This window comes from Heteronotia binoei, chromosome 18, assembly GCF_032191835.1.
Source record: "Heteronotia binoei isolate CCM8104 ecotype False Entrance Well chromosome 18, APGP_CSIRO_Hbin_v1, whole genome shotgun sequence".
Lineage (NCBI taxonomy): Eukaryota > Metazoa > Chordata > Lepidosauria > Squamata > Gekkonidae > Heteronotia > Heteronotia binoei.
In genome coordinates this window covers 32,667,278-32,679,920 of record NC_083240.1, presented here as the reverse complement: position 1 = coordinate 32,679,920, position 12,643 = coordinate 32,667,278, and the positions used below count along the sequence as shown (strand labels likewise).

The 12,643-nt window shown below is 42.5% G+C and overlaps 1 protein-coding gene across 7 annotated transcripts in view; it reads right to left on the bottom strand.

Moving 5' to 3' along the window:
* Nucleotides 1–12,643, bottom strand: part of AUTS2 (activator of transcription and developmental regulator AUTS2) — a 1,045,632-nt gene that overhangs the window by 16,346 nt on the left and 1,016,643 nt on the right. For all 7 annotated transcript variants that reach the window (XM_060258686.1, XM_060258689.1, XM_060258688.1 and 4 more), the window contains 4 exons: nt 12,271–12,342; nt 7,942–7,971; nt 6,363–6,434; nt 380–521 (listed from right to left, as the gene is read on the bottom strand). In XM_060258686.1, the coding sequence (XP_060114669.1) occupies nt 380–521; nt 6,363–6,434; nt 7,942–7,971; nt 12,271–12,342 (316 nt within the window). The remainder of the gene's footprint in view (nt 1–379; nt 522–6,362; nt 6,435–7,941; nt 7,972–12,270; nt 12,343–12,643) is intronic.

The window sequence follows — 12,643 nt, the reverse complement described above, 5'->3', positions numbered from 1 at the left end:
ATGCAGAAGGAAGCAAGAGAGAGGGAGAAGGAAGCAGACAAGAGCCAGCCCCCAGTCGCATGTTTGACACCCCTGCTATACAGGAATGAACTTGAGACCCTCTGCGTTCAAAGCTTGAATTCCACCACTGAGCTGTGGCTGCTCCCCTAATACATTACGAGTTCAAGATCTGCCTGGTCTTGAACCTATGTGCTGCTGTCCTGTGTGGTAACCACCAGGGGAGACAAGATGCAAGCTGTGAGCCTCCTCTTCAAATTCCTGACCTCCCCTTCCCAGCATACTGACTGTCCACCCCCATCCCTTGCTTTCCCTCCCCCAAGCTCTGCCCCCACTTGCTCCATTTCCAAATAAACAGTAGACCAGGGATGGGCACACTCACCGGCTGCGGAGAAGAGAGTTGACGGTCGGGCTAAGTCGTGAGGATGATGGATCGCCCCAAAGAGGCTGGGACCCGGCGGCCTGCTTAGAAATTCGGGTTTCAAGCCGAAGTCCAGTTTATGGGGATCGGATTGCATCTGTTTCTGAAAGAGAGAAAAACAGTGACGTTTTAAGAAAGACGTTTCTCAGGGAGGCCCACAGAGGAAGTGAAGAGGATGCAAGGCGGTCAGATCGCTAGGAGAGGTAACCTCTGGTTCCTGAAAAAACAACAACAATATGGAGCAATGCTCCCTCTAAGCTGTGAGGTCTTATGAGCAAAAATTCCATTTTGTGAGCTACTGGCATTAAAGTTGTCAGCCACTGCATAAATTAGCCAGTTTGGTGTAGTGGTTAAGTATGCCGACTCTTATCTGGGAGAACCGGGTTTGATTCCCCACTCCTCCACTTGCATCTGCTGGAATGGCCTTGGGTCAGTCATAATGATCGCAGGAGTTGTCCTTGAAAGGGCAGCTGCTGTGAGAGCACCTCACAGGGTGTCTGTTGTGGGGGGAGAAGATATAGGAGATTGTAAGCCGCTCTGAGTCTCTGATTTAGAGAGAAGGGCGGGGTATAAATTTGCAGTCTTCTTCTTCTAGTTTTCTCTGAGGCTATCCTTCCTGAGCTAAGACAAAATTGCATCAGCTGGAGGCTAAAAAACTGTGAGCTAGCTCCCACTAACTCAGCTTAGAGGGACCACAAATATGGAGTTGTTAGTGCTCTTTGACCATCCTCTTGTGCTCAACTGTAGTTGTATGAGGTGGGCACAGAGGGCAGCTTTGCCCGGCTGCTTCGCCTGACTTGACCGGGTCAGGGGAGGGAGCATTCAAACCTTCCTCCCTGCATTTGTTAACAGTAGACACTAGTATGATTTTTTTAAGGGAATGCTCCTATCCACTGGGATATTCGTGACAATGATAGGTGGTCAAGTTACCAGTCAAGCAATGAATATAACAACTCCTCTCCCGCTAGAAAGAGACATTTAAGAAAAACTGGAAATGAATTTCACAGGCAATCAAACACTGAGTCAGATCTCAGACACTACCTCTACGGAGAGTGTCTGATGAAGTATATACAGCCCTATATGGACTCTTCCTGGCATATATAAACAAGCAGTGTCTTACAGGCGCATTTAATAAATTGACATGGAAGTCCCATTTGGGATGATTTATGTGTCGGCTGATGGGAATCTGGCTGAACATCCTACTGTGCAGAATGAAAAAAGAATGGGAACGTGATGAAGGAAGATTTCATTTTCAGAAAAAAATAACCTTTTTCGTAGAAGTACATTGCACAAAAAAAAAATGGCAAAGTTGAAGCTTTGACCATTGTCTTGTTTGATAATGGGTACAGGTTAGTTATGTAGGAAAAATATTTAAAAGAATGATACCCAGTGTTCAGTTCAGTTTTATTATTATGGTCAGCGACCAGACCCCACTGACAAAAATATTATTAGGTATGCAGATATTCAAGATAAGCTCCAGTTAAAATAAAAATAGAAAATTTAGCAAAAAAATAATAATCTATAAATGATACCCAGTGCGGAGAGAGAAATTAACCTATCAACTTCATCTGAAAGGACTGCATGGGGACTTCTGGGGGAGGAAAATGTCAAGCTGAGCTGCTTCTCATAACGGGAGCAGGCTGGAACTTCTGTTCAGGGTAGTGGAAGGCAAATAAATGCCTACTGCCTACTTTTCTCAGTCAGAGATTAGTCCAAGATATGCACAGGAAACTTTGAGGAGATTTACCTTGGCAAAAAGGGAGTCCTGGGGGGGGGGCTCCTTTGAGGCTTTGAGGGGTCTCCGGAAAGAGTTGCATTTTAATCATCTGCAGAAGTTTTCAGAGTCATTTATTTGACATAAGCTCGACAGAATCCTAACCTTCTTGGATACTGCTAAACATCTAAAGCTACACAAGACCAGTGGGAACTTGGATAATTGGAAGAGAAGGTACAGATTACTATCTTTCACTCCAGGACTATTTACTGTTTAATAGAGTAAATTTCAAAGGTGGGAAATAAAAATTTAGAAAGTTTGGAAGAAGAAGAAAAGGTGAAATTTGGACTTTGTAAATATAAAGGACAGTGTTAAAAAGTGGAAAGGAATTTATTGTTTGGTCTACTTGCGGATTTGAAAAAAGAGCACCAGCGTCACAAACCTGCAGCATATTCAAGCAATACAGGAAGTACGTCAAGTATCGTGAGATCTCCTTACCAGTGTGAATGAGACTTCATGGCAAGTAAAGCAGGAAGTACCGGATGGAAAACCTACTCTAGGAATATAACACCATTGAGAAATAGCAGCGGCCATTGCTGGGAGGTCAAAATTAAAACAAAGTTTTTAAAGTGTTCGGGACATTAAAAATTGTTGGAATAAAGTGAGAAGAGGACAAGAAAATAAGTACTATTGGACATATTATTTGTGTGGACTTTAGACATTTATAAAAGGGGGAAAAATGTAAGGAGCAGCAAAAAGTCGCGGCCGCCATTTTGAAAGATTTAAAAACTTTAAAAATAAATATCTTGCTTTTGGGAGCTCTGAGGACGGCGAAATTAGGCTTGTTGTAAAGGGCAAGTCCTATTCTTTTGAATCTGATCATAGAATTTGAAATTGGTGAGGTCCAAATTTTCACTGTTTTTTAAATGTCAGAACACAAGCAACCCCGTACAAGGGCTACTTCATTGGGAAAAATGCAGGACCAATTAGAAGTAATGGAGGCCAGAATGGTGAGAGGTATGAGATGATAAATTAATGTAAAAAAGAAATTATTGAAGAGATTAAAAAAAATATGGAAGATCTCAGAAAGGAAACAGAGGAAGCATCTAAGAAAGTGCAGGAGGTAGAAGGAAGAATGAAAGTATATGATTCCACCCTTGTTGAAAATGCAAGAAAAAGTGATAATCCACGACTGCAAACTGATGAAGACTCAGATACGTCTGAGAGGAGTACCTGAAAAGGAAGATGGTGACCTAAAAGAATATATAATAAAAATAATTGCAGAATTTTTAGAGGAAGATCCTGAAGGGACTAAAAATATGTATGACTTTATGTATAGAGTGAACTCACTTTATGTAAAAAAAAATAGTCTACCAAGAGATATTGTTATAAGATATATGACCAAAGAAATGGTGGGAAAGATCATGAGTAAACACTTTGAAAAGACATTGATAGTGGGAGGCAGCAGAGTAAGGATTATGAAGGAGTTGCCAAGGCAAGTAATAAATGATAGAAGAACATATAAAAAACTGACAGAAAAATTACGGGACAATGAAATGAGGTTTAGGTGGATAATACCTGAAGGTTTGAGTTTTGAACTTCAGGGGAAAAGAATCACAATCACAAATGCACAGGAACTGCGTAGTTTTTATGAAGAACATAAAGAATTTGGACCATGATGGATTACAAATTATTGTCTTGGAATGTAAATGGACTAAATTCACCACAAAAAAGAAGGGCAACATTTCATTGGATTAAAAAACAAAATTGTAATATAGTTTGTTTACAAGAAGTGCATATTAAACAAAAGGATTACAAATTTTTATGGAATAAACAATTGGGGTTAGAATTTTTTTCATTGGCTGAACAGAAGAAAAGGGGAGTGATTTTTTATATTAAACAAGAATTGGAGCCAAAATTAGTGTTTAAAGACAAAGATGGAAGATTTGTAGCAGTAGAAATAATATTAAATGCAAAAAAAATGTTGTTATTGGGACTGTATGCACCTAATGGTGCGAAGGATGCTTTTTAAAAAGACATTACACAACAATTTGATGAACTGACATATGACCAAGTTTTGATGTTGGGAGATTTTAATGGAACAATTAAGAACTCTCTGGATAGATCTGGGGGGGGGGGAATAATAACAAAGAAGGAAAACTGCCAAAGTCTTTTTTTGAACTGGTTAAACAAGAAAATTTGGAGGATATATGGAGGAAATTTAACCCTGAGGTGCGGGATTATACCTTTTTTTCAGCAAGACATAAAACTTTTTCCAGAATTGACATGTTGTGGGGCACTAAAGATTTAGGTCTTATAACAAGGAAAATAGAGATTTTACCCAAAATTGGGGCTGATCATAACCCAATAATGTGGATTTCAAAATTGTCCAAGAAGTTGAGAAGATGGAGATTGAGGATTTACTACAGAATAAAGAAATAGTGACATTTTTAGAAAATGAAACTAAAGCTTTCTTTCAAGTGAATGATAGAGGATATGGATTTTCAGATGATCTGGGATGCCTATAAAGCAGTAATGAGAGGACTATTGATTACTCTGAATAATAAAGATAAGAGAGCAAAAGAAAAGCAGTTGGACATTCAGAATGAAATAAAGAAAAAAGAAGGGGAGTTGAGAAAAAGGCCAGGGAAAAAGAAAATTATAAGGGAAATTACACTATTACAAACACAAATGATACATTTGTTAAATAAAGAATTGGAATGGAATTCGAAAAGATTGCAGCAGAAATCTTTTGAGGGTGCAAACAAACCTGGAAAATATTTGGCTTGGAAACTGAAGAAAAAGAGAGAAAATAAAATTATTAATAAAATTGTGGTAGATGGAAGAGAGGTGGTTAACCAAGAGGAAATAAAAAGAGAATTTTTAAGTATTATGCCAAGTTGTTTAAAGGTGTTAAAATAAAGAAAGAAAAGATGGATGAATATTTACAAAAGATAAAAATAAAACCCTTAGCAAAAAATATGCAAAAAGTTTTGAATGATCCAATTGAAAAAATTGAAATTGAGGCTGCAATTAATGCAATGAAAATTGGAAAGGCACCTGGGCCAGATGGATATACAGCTAAATATTTTAAAATTTTTAAAGATGAGTTAATACCGAAATTGCAGAAGTTGATGAACATGGTAAGAATAAAAGGGAAAATACCAAACACATGGAAGGAAGCTGTTATTTCTTTGATACCAAAGGAATATAGAGATGTCATGAATGTTAAAAATTATAGACCAATTTCGTTATTAAATAATGACTATAAAATATATACAAGAATCTTGGCAGAACGGCTTAAACAACATTTGATAAATTTTATAAAAGGAGGATCAAGCAGGGTTTCTTCCCAAAAGGCAAATAAGAGACAATATCAGAACTGTTGTAAATATTGTAGAATATTATGAAAGACATCCAGAAAAGGAAGTAGCATTATTCTTTGCGGATGCAGAGAAAGCGTTTGACAATTTAAACTGGGACTTTATATTTGCAGTAATGGAGAAGATGGAATTGGGAGAAAGCTTTACTGGTAAAGCTGGAACATCTACTGGTTTGGCTCACGTTGTGCACAGGGGTAGGATCCAGTAAAAACGCCCCCCTCTATGATAGAGCTCTCGGGCGAATGGAAATGCAGAAGACTGCAGCACTCACTTGGGCAGAGTCAAACTTACTTTTTGTTAGAACTTCAACAAATAGTGTCTTTCTTAATAATATCTGACCTAGCAGATGTATTTGATTGCTTATTAAGTCACTGCCCAGTGCTTTGGGATGGCTGGCAACTGATTGTATCCCCACTTGTATTTCCACTTGGTCAAAATCTTGTGCAACCAATGTCTTGGCATTATAACAGAGAGGGAAGGAAAATACTAGTTGTTGCACAAAACTCTGAGCAAGCGGAACTGCTCTAAGTCCATTTAAGTTTCCACTTGTGCATTGCTGGATTGGTTGGGGAGCCAACTTTTTGTTTTGTTTTCATGCAGGCACAGTTTTTGCAAACACCCAACACAAAGATATGTTCAACAGGCATCCAAGTCATTTGTTGCTGGACTGAACACACAGTCAAATCTGTTCAAGTTTGACTTTCAAACACGTTCTCTGAGAAATTTGCAACATCCCTAGTACTCATAACTCATCTGTGCCCTTTTGAGACTCGGTAACCATAACCAGTCAGTCATTTGTGATGACTGGCATCTGCATTCTCACTCAGGTCTGCCCAAGAAGACTCACCTTTACTTTCTGTTGATGATGATAGATTTGCCAAGCAATGTGAACGTGCATTGCACACCACTTTCCTGGTTTCTGTAAAAGAAGTAAAAAAACCCGCAAGGGTGGTGAAGCATTCAGCATGTAGAATGTAAGCCCTATTGATTCACTATGCTGGGAAGGCAAGCAGCACAAACGTGTTGTTCTCCCCCCCGCCGCCCATGTTGCCTCCACATGATCACCCAGTTGTCTGCTGGGTGCAAACCCATAGAGGGAGCGCCTGTGCATCTGGTTCTTCCCTGCTATCAGCAGTGGTTCATGTTGCTGATCACAGGAAGAGGGGTGCATGCTCAAGAATGTCTTCTGCACACCGTGCAGATAACTTTATGATTGAATTGGGGGCTGGGTCAGTGTGCTCATGCCTACTCCCCTTCCCCATGCTGTGAGTCAACCCATGGAGGGATACTCTGCAAAGGGCTTAAGGCACTGCATGTATGAGGGATCAAGGGAACAGTGGAGCCTCAACTCAAACCCATCTTCATTCAATACTAATGAAGAACCGTAAACTGGAGAAGGAAAAGGTTCACAGCTATGCAGCAGAAAGTAGAACAGTCACATATGAACACTCATGAAGTTGGTTTATACAGGATTAGCCCATTGGTCCATCAAGGCCGGTATTGTCTACTCAGACTGGCAGCAGCTTTCACATTAACCTATTACCTGATCCTTTCAACTGGAGGTGCTGGGGATTGAACTGAAAACCTTCTGCACACTAGGCAGATGTTCTCCCTCTAAGCCACAGCCCCTTGCTTGCAGGAACCCTATCATGGGTATTTGTGCAACCATGTTCAAAATTGGTCAACTTGAGCACTGAGCCACGTGGTCACACAAGTGTGATTTGGATCTGTCTTCCCCCTTTGCAGGCAAGCAGCAAATGCCTTCTCCAGGCCATCTGATGAGGAAGTGGGGGCTTCAAGAGCCACACTATATGTGTGAAACAGTCATGTTTGGACTCCCCAAGCCACAGTTTGGACACCCCTGGTATAGCCCGATATTGTCAGATCTTGAAGAAGAAGATGATATTGGACTTATATCCCGCCCTCCACTCCGAAGAGTCTCAGAGCGGCTCACAATCTCCTTTACCTTCCTCCCCCACAACAGACACCCTGTGAGGTGGGTGGGGCTGCAGAGGGCTCTCACAGCAGCTGCCCTTTCAAGGACAACCTCTGCCAGAGCTATGGCTGACCCAAGGCCATTCTAGCAGGTGCAAGTGGAGGAGTGGGGAATCAAACCCGGTTCTCCCAAGTAAGAGTCCGTGCACTTAACCACTACACCAAACTGGCTCTCCAAGCTAAGCAGGGTTGGTACTTGAATGGGAGACCACCAAGGTCTTTGCTTCTCCCATGCCTTCAAAGCCCCTTGATGGGGTTGCTTCAAGTCAGTTGCAACTCAATGGCAATTACATTCCCATGAGGAAGCAAGAGAGAGAGAGAGAAAGAGAGAGAGAGAGAGAGAGAGAAAGAGACAGAGACAGAGAGACAGAGACAGAGAGGAGACGAAGATGATGATCATGATGACGACGACAACGGACAAGTCTGCTTACCCTCAACATAGGCCTGAAAGGGTCTGTCAACTGCAAAGAGAGAGAAAAATAAATGGAAATTCAGTTTACACACCTGTCACTCATACAGTGGCTCATCTAATTAAATCATTAGATTTGCCCTGCTTCATAGGTGGGTTGGGAATTACAATTGCATTTAATTCCAACTGCGAGACATTTTTGTAATTAAGAATAGCAAACTGCCCCCTACCCTTGCTCCTTTATCCCTCCTCCTAACTCTTAATGTGTATGAAGTGCTGACAAGCCACCGAGTGTTGCCCATGAAAGGATCCTGCCTTCCATACTGCTTCTTAAATTCATTCAGGGTTGTACAATGGGAGCTGCTTTACTAATAAAGGGGCACCGTTTTCTAGCTGACTCACAAATGCTGCTGGGGATATGGGGAAGGGGACATTGGGCTGCATTTTGGAACAAACAGAAACCGGGCTGGATCATCCCTGCTCAACTGTTAACACAAGGCGTGTCAAAAAGTAGGCACAAACTCTCTTTTTTTTTTGCCCTTTATACAACCTCTACCTGACCAGGATAGCCAAGGCTAGCCGATCCTGGCAGATCTCTGAAGCTAAGCAGGGTCAACCCTGGCTAGTATTTGGATGGGAGACCTTTCAGGAATATCAGGGTTGTGACACAGAGGCAGGGAAATGGCAAACCACCTCCGAAGGTCTCTTGCCTTGGAAGCTTTATGGGGTCACCATAAGTCAGCCGTGACTTGATGGCACTTTCTACCATCAAAACAACCTCCAAGTCACTGAATTATAGAATTGGAAAAGACAATACAGACTGGCATGGACTGGTTGCTCTGCGATGCATCAGCTTAGACTTATAAGATTTTCACACTGGAACAAATGTGGATAAAAAATATTTACACATGACACTTGTTGATTCCCTCCCTCCCCACCCTCCCACCAGCCAGATAAATATTCAGCATGTTTTGCTCTCTTTTTTGGGTTTTCAGTTTGATTCCACATGGAAAGGGCAAAAGACCAATTTGCAGTTAATACTAGTAGATGCTTCTCACGCAGGGCTGGATCTAGGGGGGTGGGGAGCAGAGGGAGCACTTGCTTCGGGCGCCGCTGGGGGGAAATGCCAAATTGGGTATGGAGTCCATTCTGTTCTATGGGCCCATAAGATTGAACGGACTCATAAGGGGGTGTAATTTTTTCAGTTTTGCCCCTCCCCCCTCAAAAAACATGCAGATCCAGTCCTGTTCTCACGTCATGTTTACAGAAAGAGGCAAAGTTACTTATGCGGCTGGATTCGACAACCATCAAACTCCACTCGGCTTACAAATGCCTCACCGATTACAAGCAGCATTCCATGAGCGCTTGGTTAAAAAAAAACCCCATTTTTAATCAAGAGGTGTACATTTTATTTTATTTTTTTTTGCACATTCTTGCAGTTCTGCTGGGAAATTGTCTAGCAGGAGCCTGACAAGGTACTGCAACACATAGGCAAGCTGGGGATATCAAATCTTAACATTTAATTGGCGGGTTTGGCAAATTTGTTAACTGAGACCGATTCTTTACTAGCAGTCGCTCTGCCCCAAGGCTTCTGCTTTCCCTGGCTCAAGTGATCAGTTCCCCACCGGTTGAATATTTTGACCTGCAGCTCCCTTCAGTTTCCCTTGCAGCTTCCGAAAGTCGAAAAACAAAAACAAAAAATAAGAGCAAGAAGCCGCAAGGGAAATCTGAGAGAGCTGCGGATCAAAATGTGCCCTGTGCAGCAACTGGTGGGGAATTGATTGCTTGAGCCAGGGAAAGCAGAATCCTGAAGGGGGGGGGGCAGGGAAGCATCACTTATTGTTCAAAAAAGTCCCCTTAACCACCTCCAAAATGGTCAGATTGGGGTTAAAGCCTCAGATCTGGGGCACTCAGGTCCAAATTCCCACTCTACCATGGAAGCTTGCTGGATGATCCTGGACAAGTTGCATTCTCAGCCTAACCTACCTCACAGGTTGGGTAGGGTTGCCAGCCCTGGGTTGGAGGTTTTTGGGGGTGTAAACTAGGGAGGGGAGGGACCTCAGTGGGATATAGTGCTATTGTGTTCGCTTTCCAAGGCAGCCATTTCTCCAGGGGGACTGACCTCTGTCACCCGGGAACCAGCTGTAGTTCCAAGAGATCTCCAGTCACCACCTGGAGACTGCCAACTCTACTCACAGGGCTGTTGTGAGGATAAATGGAGGAGAAGAGAATGCTTCTGGAAGCTGCTTTGCGGTCCCATTGGGGAGAAACGCAGTATAGAAATGAATGAATTAAATAAATATGACATTTGTGGCAAGCCAGCCTGGTGTGATGGTTAGTGAAGGGTGGAATTCTAGGAGAAGCTCCTTTGCAAATTTGGCCACACACCCTTGATGTAGCCAAGACCTTACAAAAAAGAACCTTGTAAGCTCTTGGAGGATTGGTTACATCAGGTGTGTGTGACCTAATATGCAAAGGAGCTCCTGCTAGAATTCCACCCCGGGTTAGAGAATTAGGCTGCAATCACACATATTCAATAATGCATTTTCAATCCACTTTCAATGCACTTTCCAACTCGATTTTACTGTGTGAACTGGCAAAATCCAGTTGGGAAGTACACTATAAGTGGATCAGAAGTGCATTAACTTGGGGTGTGTGATCACAACTAAGATCTGGGAAATCCAGGTTTGTATCTCCACTCTACCATGGAAGCCTTTGCAAGCCCCTGTCTCTTCCTACAAGCCCCCTTTCCTTTGGCGCTACACACAGTAATTGCTCCTTAATGCTTCAGTGTGCCACCTGCCACATTCCTCTTCCCCCTCCCAGCCACCAATGCTTCTCAAAAAGGTGAGCTATTTGGGGAATGCATTAGGAAATGTTAATTTCATCTCATTGCAGAACCTGAGTCTTCTGGTTGCAGGCACAAGACAAAAATTTGTAGACTTCGAAGACTATGACGGATTCAGACTGGAGCCAGCATTCCTAGTGCTACTTAGGTGTGAAAAGGCTTGTTAGAATGCTTAAGCTGAACATCTGGCTTTTTTCCTGAGCCAACATGGTATGGTGGTTATGCTGACCTATGGTCTGTTGAGACCCAGCTTCAAATGCACCACAAAAGCTTACTCAGTGACCATGGGGTAAGTCCATTTCTTTCAGACTAACATGTCACAGCTTAACCTTATCTCTCAGGGTTGTTTGGGGGATAAAACGGAGGAAAGGGAAATGGCGTGCTCCACCTTGAGCTCTCTGAAATAAGGGTGGGATAAAGAAACATTATGATATGCAGACAGACCCATGGCTTCCTCCTTCCCTTGAAGGGCTTTCCTGCTTCCCACTTTGCTTGGGCACAGGCTTTCTCTTAGGTTTACAAAGGCTAACGCAAAGTCACAAGGACCTGCCCATCTCCCCACAACCTTGACTTTGGCCTGAGGTTTCTGCCTTGCTACAGAAGTCCAAAGCTTTGTTGTTAAGGGAAAAAAAAATGACTAATGACAAAGTTTGGGAGTTAAGCGTATCCGAGGTGCTGGAGGTCTTCTAATGTGCACCAATCAATAGCACAAGGGTGGTGGGGTCAATATATCTCAACAGGGCTCTTCTTGTAGCAGGAACTCCTTTGCATATTAGGCCACACACCCCTGATGTAGCCAATCCTCCGAGAGCTTTCAGTAGGCCCTGTACTAAGAGCCCTGTAAGCTCTTGGAGGATTGGCTACATCAGGGGTGTGCGGCCTAATATGCAAAGGAGTTCCTGCTACAAAAGTACGCCCTGTATCTGAACATATTAAACACAAGCTAATCATCAGTATGAACCTCAATCCACATGAAGATATTCATGGGCAGAGCTTAAGTGTTTTGTTCCTTTGGCGCGAAAGGATGGAAGGAAAAGCTTTTTGACCACACATGATATAGCACAATGGACTCCAGATACGTTCTCTGGTCTCATGACCTACCGCAACTCACAAGGATCCAAAGTAATGATTGTTTGCCATCAACAACAATGACCACAGTTAGTGCTTAAATGAGTTGCCTTGGACTGTATCAGGTCATTCATCAATCTAGGCCCATTATTGTCCACTCTGAATAGCGGAGTTTTTCTAGGGTCCAAGGCAGAGATCTCTCCCAGCCCTGTTCCTTGGCATATCTGTTATTGGAAATAGCTGAAGACAGAGAGGTGCATGACCGGACAGATGGATTCTGGGCCCATCAAGACGCATATTCCAGATTTCATCATATGCAATAAGCCTACACTGAAAGTAAGAGGCTAAAAAAATCCACTTTATGAGGCCATTACATTCCAATGCATTGACCAAAGGGCATTTCATGTTCAGAGGTCATAATCTTTTAAGACTTACCCGAGGGTCTTTCTGCAGAAGGGTATGTGGGACAGCTCCGGGTCTCGCTGCGACATCGATAGGATTAGACGTCTACAAGTGTTATGTTAAAAAAAAAATCAGCTCTACAAATGTTTGTGTGAACTTTTAAAAGTTTTGCAATAAGCAAATATTATTTAAAAAAAAAACACATCCAGGGTGTGGGGGGGTTTTTTTAAGGGGGGGGGAGAATTACATACCCAAACACACAGGATTCATGCCAACACCTTGGAATCAAAAGTTTGGATTCATCTTGGTGAAATATGCCCCCACCAGTACAACTGTCTTGGCCAAGTCTGTATTGCACCAAGATGAATCCCCCATCTGAGGATAAATGAGTGGCTCCCAGAGACAG